The sequence below is a fragment of the Mizuhopecten yessoensis genome, unplaced genomic scaffold, assembly GCF_002113885.1.
Source record: "Mizuhopecten yessoensis strain PY_sf001 unplaced genomic scaffold, ASM211388v2 scaffold11143, whole genome shotgun sequence".
Lineage (NCBI taxonomy): Eukaryota > Metazoa > Mollusca > Bivalvia > Pectinida > Pectinidae > Mizuhopecten > Mizuhopecten yessoensis.
This window is the reverse complement of record NW_018408901.1, coordinates 1,719,705-1,737,768: the sequence shown is the minus strand read 5'-3', so window position 1 is coordinate 1,737,768 and position 18,064 is coordinate 1,719,705. Positions and strand designations below refer to the sequence as shown.

Below are 18,064 nucleotides of genomic sequence, written 5' to 3'. Positions count from 1 at the left end.
TTCGATCCCCGGTGGAAGCACACTATTCTCTTTCCTGTTACAAATGGTGTCCGTGGCCCTCCCTGTGGTGACAGGGAGTTAGAACCTGGGTTGTGGTGTTCGAGGGCGAACACATTTAAAAAGGGGGGAGTAGTGTGGCAGGGTTCAATTGTACATAGGATTAAGGTCGCCTTCTAGCTTCGAGCTAGGGGGAATTTCCCTTTAGCTCAGTGGTAGAGCGTCAGACTAGGAACCTGGAGATCGAGGGTTCGATCCCCGGTGGAAGCACACTATTCTCTTTCCTGTTACATATCTATGACTACTTAGCTACTATCTTCAAATAAAACTCTGACCACAAGCCAAGGCTAATAAAATGCATAGCATTACAACTTGATACTTTTTACAGGCCTAGGCGCTGAGTAACGTCGCAGTCAGTAAAATCAAATTTGATAGAAAAAAGGCCAAACAGCAGCCTCTTATGTTATAGGAGTAGAGATATAGAGGGAAAATATGCTTGTGATCTTTTATTTGGCTTATTTAGGACTGTATACATGCATTAACAATTATTATAACTCATAGGTCAATTAAGCTTCTTTTGTGTTTCCGTAATTAGTGTTAAGATAAAATATAATGACACTTTGCCTCAAGTTCCTTTTACTTTGTATAAGCTAGCCTTAAACAATAGAATTGACCAAAGTTCTGAATTTGCATCCAGCTGTTTGGTTAATTTAAACAAAAAAATATAAACACTCTCAACACTTTCATTTACAGGCATAAAAAACACAGAAAAAGAAAGCATGATGATGAAGATGCAGCAGGGAGCTCAAATCCCAAAGACACATCAGATTTGGCAGATCATGGTAACACAAAATAAGCCAAAAAGCATCAGTGTCGTCAACTTTGTTTCTCATAAAAGTTAATTCAAATTGCTTATGTTTAATTTTGTTCTGCATCGCTACTATATGAACTTACCTGGTACAAAAAAAAACAGTAATAATTAATTAGACCATAAATCCTTCATGATGTCATTACAATTTGGACATCAAAATTATTACAGGGATCTTGTCAAAATGTAGTTGGCTGTCCCAAGCATTTCAAAACAAATTCTTGCAGTTTGCAGTACAAATACAAAAGTTAAGAATCGTTTTAATTCTATTGACAAAATTGATGGAAAAAAATAAGAATTCAACTGCATTTTGTTTGGGAAACAAGATTATAGATAACACAAATCTTAACGTGCTTACATTCATTTTTTCAATTTTTCTGCAATACACTTCAGAAATTTAGAACTTTGTATGAACAGAATGCAGTTTATTTTATTCAACACTGACGAGAAATATTCTATGAAAATATACCACTGTTAACAAAATCCCCAGTAAAACTATTTCAACTTAATTCTAACTTAAGTATGTTGCAAAGTACTGTAGTGACACCTGTCTAATGTGACACTTCATGGGATTCAAAGATCACTTAGATTAGACAGGGTGTCAGAATACACAGATTTATAGGATGATAAAGAACTGTAAAAGGGATGTCATAATACTCACAGATTATATTAGACTGGTTTCCAAAAGACTTTTTGTAAAAATTAAGCTACCGGTTAAGGTATGTATTGTATTGTCATCTTTGATATGTGTCATGTAAAAGATCTTTTGAATTGAAGACATTTGCTTGTATGATGTATCATTACATGTATGTATTTTATACTCTTAAATCTGTTAATGAAATACTCTGTTTTAGTGGTGGTGCTATTTTAGTGCTTTTCATGCATGCTTTGATTTTTGCCTGAATTTATGAATGCTCCAATTGAAGAACCCTAATATTGTTCTATTTCACATATCTTCAGGCCGATTCATCAATGTGCTTATCTGTTTATATTCAATAATGTGCTAAAAGTTGAGTGCACAAAAATAGTTAACATCAATTATTTTGTCTTCTTTGTACAGGAGGTTGGTGGAAGGGACAAAAATTAGATGACATTAGCGGAATGGTTGTCGTGGAGATGAGAGAACAGCGCTACATCTGTCCACAAGACAATGGCAGTCTGAAACTTGGCAATCAGCATCTACCAGGTACAAATCCACAGAGAAACATGTTCTTTTTATGTGTTTTGTTTTAAGTTTCTCCCTATTTATTACTTCATTTCTGACTAGAGCACCAAACCTGTGTCCAGTAAACTACACCTATTTGTTGTTGTGCAGTGATGTTGATGATTGTTGAGGATTCTTTTTATCTGTACATGTTTATGAATTTTCAGTCTGAATTATAATCTTGAAATTTTAAGCATGTTCAGTTTCGGTTGTTGTCTATCAAATTTTTAAAATGAAAGAAGCAGCAAGCATTATAGTATTTTTAGGTCACCTGAGCTTTAGCTCAAGTGACGTATTGCTATCCGTTTTCGTCCGTCGTCGTCCGTCGTCCGTCGTCCGTTAACATTTTACATTTCAAACTTAAAGTCAAGTTCTGCTGGGCCGATTGAACTGAAAGTTGGTAGGAATGATCGCCTCATGGTCCTGACAAAGTGTTGTTATTTTTCGGGTCAATCAGAAATACAATTTGGCTGCCATGGCCGCTATTTTGCTACTAAGTTCTAATAGGCCGATCTCACTTAAAATTGGTCTAGGAATGATCAGCTCATGGTCCTGACAAAGTTAAGTTAACATTATACTATTTTTTACTCAAATTGGTACATATTTCAACAACAACAAAAAATATTGTAGACTCAGGTGACCGTTAAGGCCCATGGGCCTCTTGTTTGGGGTCTTTGTATTTGTTTAAAATATTGTACATTACTTAAAATTTGCAACACTTTTTGTGTTAATTTGTGAGGAGACTCATTAACAGATTTTAATCTATGATATACGGGTAACTTCAGTAAGTTTCATCAGTTTGGGAATATATAGTGTTACTTTACACAATGTATACATGTATTAAAACTGTCACAACATTTCGGGACCGACTGGTCCCTTTGTCAAGCTATAATAGAGTGAGCGATTTGTATTGTTTACCTTTGCAGTCTGTACAATGGTGTGAAAAAATCGCATATTTCATATGTCAATCGACCTGGGACATTTCGCCTATATATGGTAGTCTTTTGAAGCAAGTCAGAAGCTTGTAGTGTTGTTCACTAAACAAAGCTACTGACAATTCCGAAATTTTGATTTGCTTCAGAGACAGAGGCAATTACTTGCATACTTAAGTTAAAAACAGTGATGTATGTCCTTAGGTGATGTACCCGACCCTGAAGAAGTATTCACAGCCATCAAGATAAACGAGACAAAAATTGCCATCAAGTCTGGCTACGGCAAATACCTGAGCATTGATACTGACGGCTCGGTGATAGGAAAGTCTGATGCCATTGGTTCCCGGGAACAATGGGAACCTGTTTTCCAAGAGGTAGGTGCTACAAATGCCTTGTTTTCTAAATTTGTTGAAATCTTCACTCTCTAGCCTTTTTGTACAAAATTGCCCGGGATTAATTTGTCTATGTATAGTATACTTACAGGATCTTTATTACTTTATTATCTATATATATATATAAATTAAAAAAACTTAAGACACTATATCTTGTTGGTAGTTTCATCCATGTTGGAGTTCTTCAGAAAATCTACTGAAGAGACCCAAGATGGGCGAAAGTGCTAATGGGATATGGTCTTCAAGTGTTTTATTTTATTGCTATTTCTACATTCACATGCATGTTTAAACATTTTCATACATATTTGGTAACACTGATGTTTAAAACTTTATATATATATATATATATCTAAAATATAGAATAAAATATGAAGTATCCAAGATTGACCGCTAGGTCTTTCTGCTCTCTGTGCTTCTTCAGGCGGACTCTGAATTACATTATAGATCTATAATATATCTATATATCAGTCATAAGTTTTGCCAATGTGGATTTCACTGTCTCGTTCAAGAACAAAGAAACGAAACATTAATGGGACAAATCCTGCATTATAATAGATAAGATGCACAAGTACTGAGTTCGGAGAACAACCTCTTGAGCTACTGAATTTCATGACGAACTACAGGGTTATCACCAGAAGTTACATGGTTGTTTGTTTAATACAGGGAAAGATGGCCCTCAACGGCTGTAACGGAAGGTTTATGTCCTGTACCTCTGATGACAAGATCATGTGTGCAAGCTCTAAGGCAGGGCCCGAGGAGATGATACAAGTAGGCTCTTACAGTTATTTCTGATACAAAATATACAATGTCAATGAAGAGATGATAGGGACCTTTGCTCTGACACAGACCTTCACATGCTATCTCTACCGATTCTTTAACATCAAACATGCCTTTGTGTCTTTCATTGCATCAATATTTTTTTTTCAAATATTTTCCATTCACTATTATTTTCTAGATTCCTATGCAAGCTTTCTTAAGACACTGAAAATTTAATGTGAAGGAATAATTTTGATGATACTGACAATGTCAGGCCTAATCCAGTTGCTTATTCTAGAGTTGATAAAAGTAACAGAAATCATTGGGTTTTTGATATTGACATGACCATATGTTTTTATTTACTAGATACGCATGAGTGTGAAAGATGAGGTTGACCCACTAGCTCACATACCTGTAGAGGAGAGAGGCAAACTGAAAGATGCTGAAATCAACTATGTGTTAGTACAAGTATTCATCAGTTTAAAACATTTTGTGTTCTATGAAAGCTGTGCAATATAATGTATAATTCTTATTTCACAAAAGTTTGTCCACATAAAACAAATCTGTGAAATATATAAGATTTTACATGAGCTTCCATTTTAAATGAGTTTTACAAAAAAAAATTCTTATAATTTTTTCATTTCAGTTTGATTCTGACAAGCTAGAATGAAAAATTGTGATGAATTTCAAAAATCTCATGAAATGAAAACAAGTCTAGGAACTTTTTATGATTTGATAAAGGTCTCCAGTAATTTAACAAAATAATTTTATGTCACAAAAGATCATACGGCTACATAAGTTAAAAGATAAATAACAAAAACAGGTTGAGAATTGATATTTCTTAAAGTTTAAGTGAATTGTTTGGAAACATTTTCATTAGTTGTAAATATATGATAAACTACAATCTTCGAAATACTAATTATGTGAAAAAATAGAACAATTTTAGACATGGCCTCATCTTTTCTGAAAAATGAGATCCAGGTTTGTACTAACTTGAAATTCCATTTTTTTTCAGAAAAAAATTTCAAAGTTTCCAGGATAGGAGATTAAAAATAAGTGCAGAGGATCTTTCCAATCTGAAGAAAGCAAAGACAACTGGTACCCTTCACGAGTGTATGCTAGACAGGTGGGTAAAGTTTATGGTGATTCAGTTCTTATTTATTATCAGTTTGACTAGAACTTTTAATACCCCCTTCGAATGACGGGATGTATTATGTTATCATGTGAGCGGATAGGTGGGCGTGTGCTAACGGTGTGCGGTAGATATCTCTGGTATTTTTCTACAAATTAACTTCAAACTTCATAGAAAGGTTCATTGCCATGAAAGCTCAGACAAGTTCGATAATTGCAATTATTGGGCTGTATTCAAAGAGTTATGATCCTTTATTTATTTGCCAAAAGTGTCCACTCAACATGTCGAGTAGTTTTCAATGGATTAACTTCAAACTTCATAGGAAGGTTCATTTTCATGATAGCTCCGATGTTTTCGATAATCAACCTGAACAAATTGTGCTTTAAAAAAACCACATATTTATCTAAAGGTATGGGCTTATTTTAAAGCATGGTAGATAATTGAAACATGGATACATGTATGTGAAATGTTAATAAATATATTTAATATATAGGTCTCTTAAGGGAGCCGTAGAAGTCACTTGGGGAACCACATATTACACCATCTAAGGAAACCATATAAGCTTTTTAAGTGACTTTATACTACTTCTGAGAGAACTGTATAAACCACATAAAGAAGCTGATAAATGTGTTTATTTATAGCTCAATTGAACAAGTAAAAAACCCCACACTCTGTTTTACAATATTTCCTGTATTTCCTGCTGATATATCAGATCTGAGAATGTAAATGTGTTTGTGTTGAGAACCTTTAACTCATTCACCCCTGAAATTTTACAATGAAATATTCCAACTTTTGAATAGGAAGAGTTCAAATGTGTCTTCAGGGGTGAATGCGTTAATCAGTTATGTATGGATATGGTTGATTTTATATGATCTTTTTCTTTTCACAGACGAGAAAAGCTTGAACTTATTCACCCCTTGAATTTCACAATGTACTATTCCAACCTTTGAATTGGAAGAGTTCAAATGTGTCTTCAGGGTTGAATGAGTTAATCAGTTATCTTCTGCTTCTTCTTCTTTCTCCCGTTAAGATTCAAATTCCTGATGTGGAATGATGACGAATCTGTGTGTGCATGACAATACTAGGTCAGATAAAATCCACAATCACAATTAGTCTGATGACACGGTCTGCACAGTAAGGGGAGATAAGCCCGCCCTAAACTGTTCTAAAGATGTGCAGATCCTCAGGTTTTTGGGTAGAAAATTCTATGTATTGATATGGTTGATTTTATATGATCTTTTTCTTTTCACAGACGAGAAAAGCTGAAAGCAGACCGTTACTGTAAATAACATCACCACTAGAATTCAAATCCAGAAATGACGATGGAAGTAAATCATGGAAGGGTTACCTCTCTTCTGCTTCCAATTAACTTAAGTCATGTATCTGCATGACAAGGATGACAAGACAGAAGCAACATTACGTAACCAGTGGATTCCTCCGTCATTATGCCATGTGATGTGGAAAGATGGCAGGAAAGTGACTGTACAGGACCGTAAGACTGGAAGGTACATTGCCTCAGGATTGGTGCCTTTTTAGTGTAGCGGAGCTGCCATATACTGCTGGCAAAAACTGTAGATATCATGTTTATAAAAGCTGTCAGTGAAGGGTATATATCCCTTGTTGTAAAGGTGTCAGAATAAAATGGTGAGCGAGTTTGTGATTGAATCAAGACATGGGTTTGGTAGTTATAACTTTTTATATACTTATCTTGATGACAGTAATAGTGGTTTGGAGTTGTCCTTAGTTCATTTATGTGTTGAGGGCTCAACCCATACATGTAGACTACCCCTCTTTGAGAGGTCCTGTCCATCTGGATCCCATATATGTGCTTTATTTAACAAAATATGTATGTAAATTTACGAATACTTCAATAATTTTCGAAGTGTGGAAATGCGTGCCTTTTTTCGTGTCAAGTAAATTGGCTTGAAAATATCCACAGGCAAATATTTGTTAATAAATTAAATAAATTATTAATATGATAGATTATATAGATTTCTGAACCATTACAATAACTAAAATTTCCACACTGCAATCAGTTTAAAAGTCATAATGTGAACACTTCCACACGCGGTAAAATTCTGATTTCTCAGCACAATAAAGCAAATTCCATGGTATTAGAAATAAACAGGATCTGTTGTTTCCATTACCATGATCTTATGAAGCGACGAATGTGGTGTCCATTTGAAGGGGACCAAAAATGATAAAAATAAAGAAAAATGTTTCGGAGAGATTGCAAACAAACCTGTTTTAATATGAACTTGATTACAAGCTACGCAACAGCAATAATCTTCCTGTTTCAAATGATGAGTGCATTGGTTTATATTTGATATCCATGAGCTAAAACGTGGATCAAGGTTTTTCATTTCAACAAAGTTTAAAGCCCTTCATTCCATCATGCTTAAAACATAATATTATGATCAAGGCCTTTATACTGAATAAAACTCTGTCATCTCCATATGCTACTCTTCTCTTCTTCTTTAGGGTGCTGGGGCTCCATCAATAATGACGATTATGCCCTCGGGGGTCCTGTCACAGAGGCGTGAAAAAAGTGGTTATTTACAGTGATTAGTTGTTTTTTTTGGTGTTTTTTTTGTGCAAGGTATAGATAAAAGGTAAAAGCTGGCATATGTTTTAGCATGCGATGAGGGCTTCAAGGGCTGCATAGGGTATACGTGCCTTGAAGTCCTCTAGTGTTGCGCATTGTACTGCTACTATGGGAAGGAGATTCTTGTGTTATTGTATGTGGAAAGAATGAATATTTGTAGGTGTCCTTTGTAGCAGATATGTGTTTGTATGCGTGAGGGTGTGCATGTCTGGTTCTAGGGTCTACAGCTGTGAGTATATATGTTGGGCTTATAGCTACGATTTGGTGTACAATTTTGTAAAAAAGGATCATTCTTGTGTGAAAGCACCGTGTTTGTAGTGTTGGCCATTGTAGTTTGTGGATCATGTCTGTTACTGAGCTGGTGTTGTGGTATATCTGTTGTTTACGTAGCGTGCTGCTCTTCGTTGTGTTTTTTTTCTATTTGTTTAATTTGGTTTTTGTTGTGTGGATCCCAAATGGAAGAGCAGTATTCAAGTTTTGGTCTGACTAGTGCTTTATATGCGTGTTCTTTCATATGTGGTGAGTTTATTTTTAAGTTGCGTTTTAGAAAACCTAGGGACCTTTTGGCATTGGCTGTGATGTTGTTAATATGTTTGTCCCATTGTAGGTTAATTTGTAATGTAAAGCCTAAGTATTTGCTGGATTCTACTTGGTGTAATGTGTGGTTGTGGAGTTTGTAGTCATAGTGCTTTTTGTTGTGTTTCGGTGTAATGTTGAGTATGTTGCATTTGTCAGGGTGAAATTTCATTAGACAGTCCGTCTCCCTTTGTCCTGCTGCGTCAAGGTCATGTTGTAGTTTTAATGTATCTTCTTTGTTGTTTATCGTCTGCAAATAGGCTAAGTTTACTGTTCTCGTGGAAGTCATTGATGTAGATGAGGAAGAGGATGGGGCCCAAACAGAATCCTTGAGGTACCCCAGAGGTTACTTGTATTTTGTCTGATTGTTTGCCCTCAAGTACTACTGTTTGGGTGCAGAATGAGAGAAAGTCTGTAATCCACGATGTGTGTTCCCTGTTATCCCGTAATATTTAAGTTTGTACTGTAGTCATTTGTTTGGGACTTTGTCGAAAGCTTTGGTGATGATGTCTGTCTGTTTGTTGATGTTGTTGTTTGATGCGAGATCGTGTATGAATGTGGTGAGCTGCGTTTCACAGGATCTGGAGGATCTAAAGCCGTGTTGTAGGTCATATAATATGTTGTTGTTCTCAAGATGTGTCATTGTGGCGCTTGTTATGATGTGTTTCATGAGTTTACATGTGATGCAGGTTAGTGATACTGGCAAAATATTACCATATATTTCTTAGTTATTGCTAAAAGTCGTTTAAAGTTTTAGCACATTTGACCTCTATGACCTTGAATGTTGGTTTATGTCATTTCTAAGAAGAAAAAAATATATCCTTTCATCTGAGCATGCTACCAAACTAATATAACATAAAGCCTCTTTGTTATTCAGAAGAAGCTGTTTAAAATGTTAACAAATTTGACACTTACAGTATGACTTGGGAAATGGTCTCTGACTAGTCGAGAGCTGGTCTACCATTTTCTCGGAAACTAAATGGAAAATTCCAAAGAAAGTTTGCATGAGTATAGGTGGTAATATGTAGTTGTGCAAGAAATGTTTCGAGCAACCTGCAAAAATGTCCTCCGTGGCATCTGATTGGTCGAAATTTGAAACAATGTGATTTTGCTAAGAATTTAAGTGCTTCCTGAATAACAATTTCAGGTTTACCAATGATTATTGCATAAGTTGTTATTCATGATAAATTCTTCTTGTAGAAAATGCTAAAATATGCAATTCTTTTGGAGAAAACGAAAAAAGGACAAAATCAAAACTATTTTCCAGCTGTCATACATCAATCAACTGTATTTAAGGATCCCCGTCCCTCCATCTTAACATGTAATGAGGCATTGTTTTTTTTTCTACGGCATTGCTATTTCATAACCAAATCATTTCTGAACAGTAACCCATACCTTGCGGTAGTTTCTTCAGACTTTTTGGGATACATGTATTATGATTTTTTTTGATTTTTTGATTTTTTATTCAATGGAACAAAATGAAACAAAATATATTTTATTTGATGCAACAATGGTTGATTAGAAATATAACACATACAAAATTATAACAATGTCAATATTGATGAACAAAACAAAAAAAAACTGAGTAATTTTCTAACAATAATACAAAAACAAACAAAAATGCCCGTTACATGAAACAATACAATTCCGAGTGCCAATGCAACACGTTTAGGACAACAAAAGAAAATATACGTGACAAAAAATAAATATCTTATTATACAAAAAATTATAAAGATACAATAAAACTAAACAAAAAAGAGAGACAACTCTTACATTTGTACCAATAATAATTCTAAATCCCACAAAGTCATATATACAATTTACAACATACAATATACTTTTATATACGAATATAATACAGTAGGCATTACCAACCAATATAATCACTTCAAATGTAATAACCAATATAAAACAAAATTGCACATTGTGTATGAATATAACAATGTACTTTACTGTGTCATAGCAAAAGTGTCACAACAATAACAAAGTTCCACATACTTTACACAACATAAATAAATTTCTACATAATGTACAAATAACATACTATGTTGTGATATAAAAAAATCACACTATATACAACAGTTATAAACTTTTTCATTCTGAACAAAACAATAATAAACTTTCACATTATGTACAGATAACAACATACCATATTGTGATATAAAAAATATCACACTATATAGCCATAATAAACTTTGTCATTATATACAGATAACAACATATATCGTGGTTTAACGAATATCACACTATACAACAATAATAAACTTTTACATTATGTACAAATAACAACATGCGATATTGTGGTATAAAAATATCACATTGTAAAAAAATAACACTGTTGTATGTAATATAAAAAATGAACTTGAAATATAGGCTTATTGGGCATAAGCTTATACATGTGTAACAGGAGAGGAATAAGGCACGGACAGACCGGGGTTCGAACCAGGGACCCTCTTAAACTCTAGACGGATGCTCTACCAATTGAACTATCTGGTCGCCGACGATCGACCGAGTCCAGTTCCGCTACATTCATCCCTCCTTTAACAAAGTCTTCTAGCCCGAAAGCCACACAATACCCTATACCGTCTTCTGTGGGTATATTTCGTTGGGCACCAAATGTAACAGGAGAGGAAAAACGCACGTCCAGATCGGGGTCGAATCCGGGACCCTCCGCCTCTAGACAGATGCTCTACCAATTGAACTATCTGGTCACCTACAATGGACCCAGTCCAGTTTTGCTACACATTTAATATAATCCTAACTATTGTGATGTATAAAATACTTCCCTGGCCAAAATGTCTTTCCTGTTGGGTATAAAACCGTAGCCTAAAATGTAGTACCGCATTCCTTACAACCTTTCTGGTCCAGGTATTCAGATAATATCGCGAGTTCAACCACTCGTCTACCCTGCAACCAGGTTAAAAAATTATTGGCGTATTCGTGAAGGATCCTCATCGGACGTCGGTGTTGGCTCGTCAGTAAAATTGTCAGTAAGCTTAGTAGGGGCCTCAGTAGCCAGCGTCGCTTCAATGTGTGAACGAGTGTCACTTTGTTTCATTGCTTAGTCGTGGTCTAGCAGTTGATATTGGACATCATTGTTGTTATTATTGTCAGTTAATGCGTTTAGTTTACATATAAAACGGTAGATTTTGTGTTGGGCTTGCATGTCGGCCATCGCTGCCACGACGTTATTTACATTGTCACGACAGCTTTTTTTGCCCACACTTTCGCTATTGGAAATTTTCACCGCAAGGTACACAACTCTGTAGTCGAAACATTATCCGAACGAAATCTATTCAAAGGATGATAACAGCATTGTCGAAATGGTAATCAGGTTCAGGTGACTCTAATACTGAAAAACGACTGGAATTCTTTAGTGTTTTGCTCTGGCTGGGACGGGGATCCTTAAGAGGAATCGGATCTTCATCTTTACATGAAACTCACAATATTATAAGCCTCAAAGTTTCGTTTCAGAAGTGCTACGAGATTTATGCTGCTGTATTAACTTTTTCAATCCCTTATACATCCGGTGTTATTCTTTGAATTACCCTACTAATTATTTAGATGATTAGTTAACCTAATTACAGCATGGGGGTCGAAAAATGGATTAGCTGCCGGAATGAATTTTTCGGAATAAAACATTTTTGTTCATCATTATACTTGGGAGAGAACAATTTCTTTCATGTGATGCTGAAATAATATACTTATCATTCAGAATGTATGGATAATAGATCATTTTGTGAAAATTTTAATGTAAAATACAATATTTTTTATTCTCAATATTCTTGTATACTTAACATTTTCATAGTATGAAGAAGTGGTGTTATTTTAAGTATGTTTGCAAAAATTCAGTCCAAAAAAAGTGGTGGAAAGTATTCATTTTGCACAAATAAGTACCCTGTGTACCCAAAAAGGTGAAGGCCTTAGACAATTCCCTGGCGTCCACCAGAAAGCAATGCTACTGTTTACAGGTAATTGGTAATGAAATTCGTTGCAAGCCTACAATAAACCTTTAAATGCAGGCTAGGTCACAAACAGTTCCAAATTAAGATTTGCTTCATCACTTGGCGTGATTGATAAAGTTTTGGTTAACAATCAATTTTGACATCAAATGTAATATCCTGGTCACTTTTTAGAATTTGTTCTTATACATTTTGTTATTTTTTTATACATTTTATCATCAGAGTTTTCTTTTAGCGTTGCTTTTAGAATTTTTAGGTCACCTGAGCTTTGCACAAGTGACCTATTCTAATCGCTTTCCGTCCGTCGTTGTGCCTCGTCCGTCGTGCGTAAACTTTTTACATTTTCAACTTCTCCAGAACCAGTTGATGGAATTTTTTCAAACTGGGTCAGAACCATTATTGGAAGATGAGGCTACAAAATTGTAAAATTAGGATTCCTACCCCAACCCTTGGGGCCAGGGCGGGGCCCCAAAGGGAAAATTAACCAATATTTCAAAAATCTTCCTCTCTAGACTCAGAGGTACTACAGTCATTTTCTCTGCATGGAAAGAAAGAGCATCAGGGGCTTTATTTAAATTGTGAATTTTAGGACCCCTGAGCTATCCGTTCTCCCTTGGGGCGGGGGTATTGTTTACTATAAATTATTGAGCGAAATAACACTTTTGGGTATATTTTGACAATTTTCAGTAGGAAATTATTTTACTTGATGAGAATTATCCTTGGAGGAGGGTTTCAAATTGTAAAATTGAGACACCTACCCCAACCCTTGGGGCCGGGGCGGGGCCCCAAAGGGAAAATTAACCAATAATTCAAAAACCTTCTTCTCCAGACTCAGAGGTACTACAGTCATTTTCTCTGCATGGAAAAAAGATCATCAGGAGCTTTATTTAAGTTGTAAATTTCAGGACACCCGAGCCATCCGTTCTCCCTTGGGGTGGGGATAAAGTTTACTATTGTTTATATAGGGAAATAACACTTTTGGGTATATTTTATCCATTTTCAGCAGAAAAGTACTCAAACTTAGTCAGAATCATCTTTGGTGAATGAGGGTATTACATTGTAAAATTGGGGTTCCTACCCCATCCCCAGGGGCTAGAGTGGGGCCCCAAAGGGAACATTTACCAATATTTTAAAATTCTTATCCTTTGATGACATGACAGTAGTATTGTATTTCACTTAGTTTACATGCTGATTTCCACATCACATCTAAACAATAAAATAAAGCTACCAGTACCTTTGATATAACTCAGGTGACCACTAAGGCCCTTGGGCCTCTTGTTCTTTTGCTAATATATTGGTGAAGGTTGCCATCGTGTCTTTCAAGAAATCTCGTAATTGTTAAGGTACAAGAAATGTAAAATAAATCCACAATATAATTGGCTTTTGGATAAACTGACTAAAAGTGGTATAGATTGCTCGAATGAAGATATAAGTATTTGTCTGAAGTGTTGCATAAGGTATCTGCGCAATAGAGAGTCTGAAACTGAACGTTTGGAAGATGAAACTAGTAGTTTTCCTTTCCTTACAATCAAGGACCTTTTTTACGGGTCCTGTTCACATAAAAATGTTATCTTTGTTTGAACAATTTTCATTCGAAGAAAAACAAATCCAAACTTCTGCAAAAACGTGCCAGGCATCAGTTAATTTTCACACACAAATTCATCTTATTTGCAATGACCTGAACCCATGTACAGAGGTTATCCTACAAGGAAGAGAGGCTTTGGTTTCTCAATTATTTAGTACGTCATCGAAATAATTGATGAGCTTTTAGAAGTGTCGCACATTTATCAAAGTATCAATCAGCCTTCAATCAGCATTTATCAAAGTATCAATCAGACACAATAGGACCATTCCCTGGAAGCTTAAATAATGCAAGCTTTTCAAAAGAAATCATAGACAAAATCACATGGTTGGCCAAAGCAAGGACGACAATGTTGTCGTTGATCGTGGTTTTAGAGATGTGCTGCCAATGTTAGAGCCATCTGGTATTAATACCAGTATGCCCTCATATCTTACCCCTGGTCAGAGCTAACACTCTGATCTACAGGCTAACATTGACAGGACAATTAATTTTTAAGCATTGGACATATATTAGAACTCAACTAATATCAAATTGCTTTATTGATATAATTGAGGAGTGCTAAAGATTGTGACTGCATGTCTCAATTGGATACGGAAACCAATTTACCAAAGATCACCAGAAACTGACAGAAAAGACAGAAAACTCGCACAACAGATGAAGTTTCGACTAACAAAAACAAACTGTCTGACTCAGAGGGTGAACACAGAACCAGCTCTCTCAAAGAGAGCAAAGTCAGAATTTGAAAGATGGATGCATCTTCATTCATTTTTTCAGAGCTCAATTCGGAATATTTAAAGACTACAACGTGCGGCACCTACCAGTTATCATTAGCTCGAGGCTATATCAGTGAAATTCTTAGTGACGATGGAGATTATGAAATATGGGTGTATCAGCACTCTCAAAACCTCATCCGTTATCAGATTCGTTCCAGACACAAGAGCAAGACTAAATATAATGTTTGGATTCAGTACAGCATGACACCAGCTGATTACTACTGCCAATGCCCAGTTGGTCAAAGAACTATGGGAATGTGTGCTCATACCTCAAGTATACTTTATTATCTTGGCTATCATAGCAATCTTCAAAATCCAGAATAGCTGCACCCCAGGGCTAAGAAATTCCGACAAAGCTTGAAATAAGTTGTTTTAATATTTTTCCTTCTGTACAAATGAAGGGATTTAAACCAAAATGCCTAGGGAAAAAAACCTCAATTTGTTTAATTTGTATAAAAAGGTGCATGTGAGGGGAAATAGAGGAAAATTGGGACATAACATGGAAACTCATTTTCTTGGTGTCTTTCTTTCCCACCAAAACAGATTTATATGTAGTTCTTCTTGCAACTTTGTTTCTTGTACTCCTTTGATAAACCTGTATGGTACTCAGCAGTTTTTAAATTGAAAAATAAAATACCAGGTCAGTTATTAAGGCCCCTGGGCCTCTTGTTGAACCCCTTCTTTTGTCAATAAATGTTAATGTCAGTAATAAGATATATTTCCACAGCCAATACACCACATTTATCGACGGGTCCATATATAGACATGACATATGTCAGCTGTCACTAGTATCAATGCATCATGGTTTTAAAGGCTTTATAGAAGGGTGATTGAATTACATCAAGCACGGTAGGTGTTCCGTCTTTAGTGCTATACCTAAAGAAAGTTCTGTTCGATATTTTTAGCATTATATTTCTACAATATAGATTTGTAATATACTGAGATGCGAAAGATCGACATGATCCGGAGGGCAGGCATAGAGACACATACTGGAAGAAAATGGTCAGCAAGCTAGACAGAGTCCCAACCAGAAAGTAGACTGAAGCACACAGACATTGTCGGAACAACGACGGAGGGAAGCCGAGGACTTGGTATGTCTAAACCACAACGCTGGGGTCCGGCAGGTCAAAGTGAAAATAGCCAGATATTACAGAAGGAGATAAAGGAAACTGAAGAAGAGAACAGACGATCTTGATCAGTCGTAATGGGATGACAATGTGCATTGAACCAGTGGACCACAACAGAGCGGAAGCTGACTTGGGTAGACAATCACAGTACGATCCTCTGCGACTCAAAATTCTTTTGAGGTCAGTTTATGATCTGCTACCATCTCCAAACCAACCGCCACAGATGACGTTTAGTGGATGACCCAAGATGCCAGCTCTGTGACAAGCCAGGTACCATGAAATATGTCCTGTCATCGTGCCAGACTTCACTAACACAGGGCCGATACAGGTGGAGGCATGATACAGTCCTTATGGTTTAGCAGCCACACTGCAGAGTGAGAAAAGGAAGTAAAAAACTAGAAAGGAAAGAGAGCACACACCATGATCCACTTCATCAAGGCAGGAGAGACAAGCATGGGGCCAGCATCGATCACCACTTTGATCCTAGACGAGTCCGACCAGTGGGAGATGAGGGTCGACTTAGGGAAGAAGTTGGTCTTCCCAGAGATTGTCTAGACCACACAAAGGCAAGACATTGTGATTTGATCTACGAAAGATAAGAATCTGGTGACCATAGTACTCATAATCCGATGGTAGTCGAGGTGCTACATGGCATATGAGAGAAAGAAGGCCAAGTATACCGAGCTTCTATGCCAGTGCAGAGGTTAAGGTTGGAAAACATGGCTTTTCCGGATTGAGATTTGCGCCAAAAGATTCCCCGCACAATGAGTTGAGAACGCGTCCGGATAATGCCCTAGGGATCAAAGGAGGCGAGAGAAAGCGAGCTGTTGGGAGACTAAAACAGTCAGCGGAGAAAGCATCCAGCTGGCTGTGGATCAAGAGGGAGGAGAAGAGCTGGCAGTTAACCACTCGGCAGTAGTGCTTGATGCCCGGAGAGTGTCACATGTAGTGTAATTAATTTTTGTTTGCAAATTGTCAATTTTCAAGGTGCAACATACTGTATATGTGTTAACATCTATCAACTGTGGATCAAGAACAGAACCTTGTTGCACACCTATAATTATATCAAAAGTGGACAAAGAGCAGAACCTTGGTGCACTCACAACTAATTGGTTTACTGCACATGCCCTCTGTTTCAACAGCTATTTATTCAGCAGAGAAAGCATTCAGTTGGCTTTGGGTCAAGAGGGAGGGGAGCTTGAATCTAACCACTGACCCGTAGTGCCTGATCAGCACTGCGGTTGCATCGCCCGGAGAGTATCCTGGGATTAAAGGATGAAACACTTGTTGATTGGAGGTTCCCAGCTAATGAGTCAGTGGTTTTGTGCAGCACACACTGAATACAAAACAGCATACATTATACATTATATTATTTCTAATATGTGAACCCTGGTCATAAAAACCACGTTGAAAATAAAAAGGAAATACTGTAAAAACACTTGAGTGTAACCACCTGACAAATGGTTACAAATGGTTACTGTTATTTTTGTCAAATTATGTGCTTACAAATGAATGTTACCACTCCCAAAAGACCATACTCCTGGCCAATGACACAAACTGACGTTGCTTGAACGTTAAACTTGACAAGCTTAACTATTGTGAAACTATGGAGAAAATATTCAGTTCGCTGAACAACCGATCACCCAAAAAGTGGTCGGCCACGAGAAACGTCTAACATGGACTTCAGATACATTCAACTTTGTCATCTTGGGGAACATTTTATGGTGTCGACGTTAACATAACATCATCACGTGAAGCGACGTCCGGCGTCAATGTTTTACTTTAACCAACTTCTTAATGACCAAAATGCTCATGGTGATGATATTTAGCCAGTAGTTTGCTGGGATAAAGGGTTACCAAGTTTGTTCAAATGAATGACCTTCACTGATATTCAATGCCACAGGGGTCAATTGTCTAAAAAAACACACTTAAAGAACCTCTCGTGAATAACCAAAAGGTCCAGGGTGATGATTTAAGACCAGAAACATGCTTGTATGAAGGGCTGCAAACTTTGTGCAAATCGATGACATTGACTTATATTCAAGGTCACAGGGGTCAAATATGTTAATAAACTTCTTCTGAAAAGACCCTGCCCAGGGTAATGATATTTGGCCATTAGCATGCTGGGATGAAGGCCTACCAAGTGTGTTCAAATAAA

The 18,064-nt window shown here is 36.5% G+C and overlaps 1 protein-coding gene across 1 annotated transcript in view; it reads left to right on the top strand.

The window, feature by feature from the left end:
* Nucleotides 1-7,738, top strand: part of LOC110466731 (protein FRG1-like) — an 8,584-nt gene extending 846 nt beyond the window's left edge. Inside the window, exons 2-8 of the mRNA XM_021523451.1 lie at nucleotides 751-839; nucleotides 1,926-2,051; nucleotides 3,206-3,375; nucleotides 4,057-4,161; nucleotides 4,516-4,607; nucleotides 5,165-5,275; nucleotides 6,534-7,738. Of these exons, the coding sequence (XP_021379126.1) occupies nucleotides 751-839; nucleotides 1,926-2,051; nucleotides 3,206-3,375; nucleotides 4,057-4,161; nucleotides 4,516-4,607; nucleotides 5,165-5,275; nucleotides 6,534-6,570 (730 nt within the window). The 3' untranslated portion in view covers nucleotides 6,571-7,738. The remainder of the gene's footprint in view (nucleotides 1-750; nucleotides 840-1,925; nucleotides 2,052-3,205; nucleotides 3,376-4,056; nucleotides 4,162-4,515; nucleotides 4,608-5,164; nucleotides 5,276-6,533) is intronic.
* Nucleotides 7,739-18,064: the final 10,326 nt, after the last annotated feature.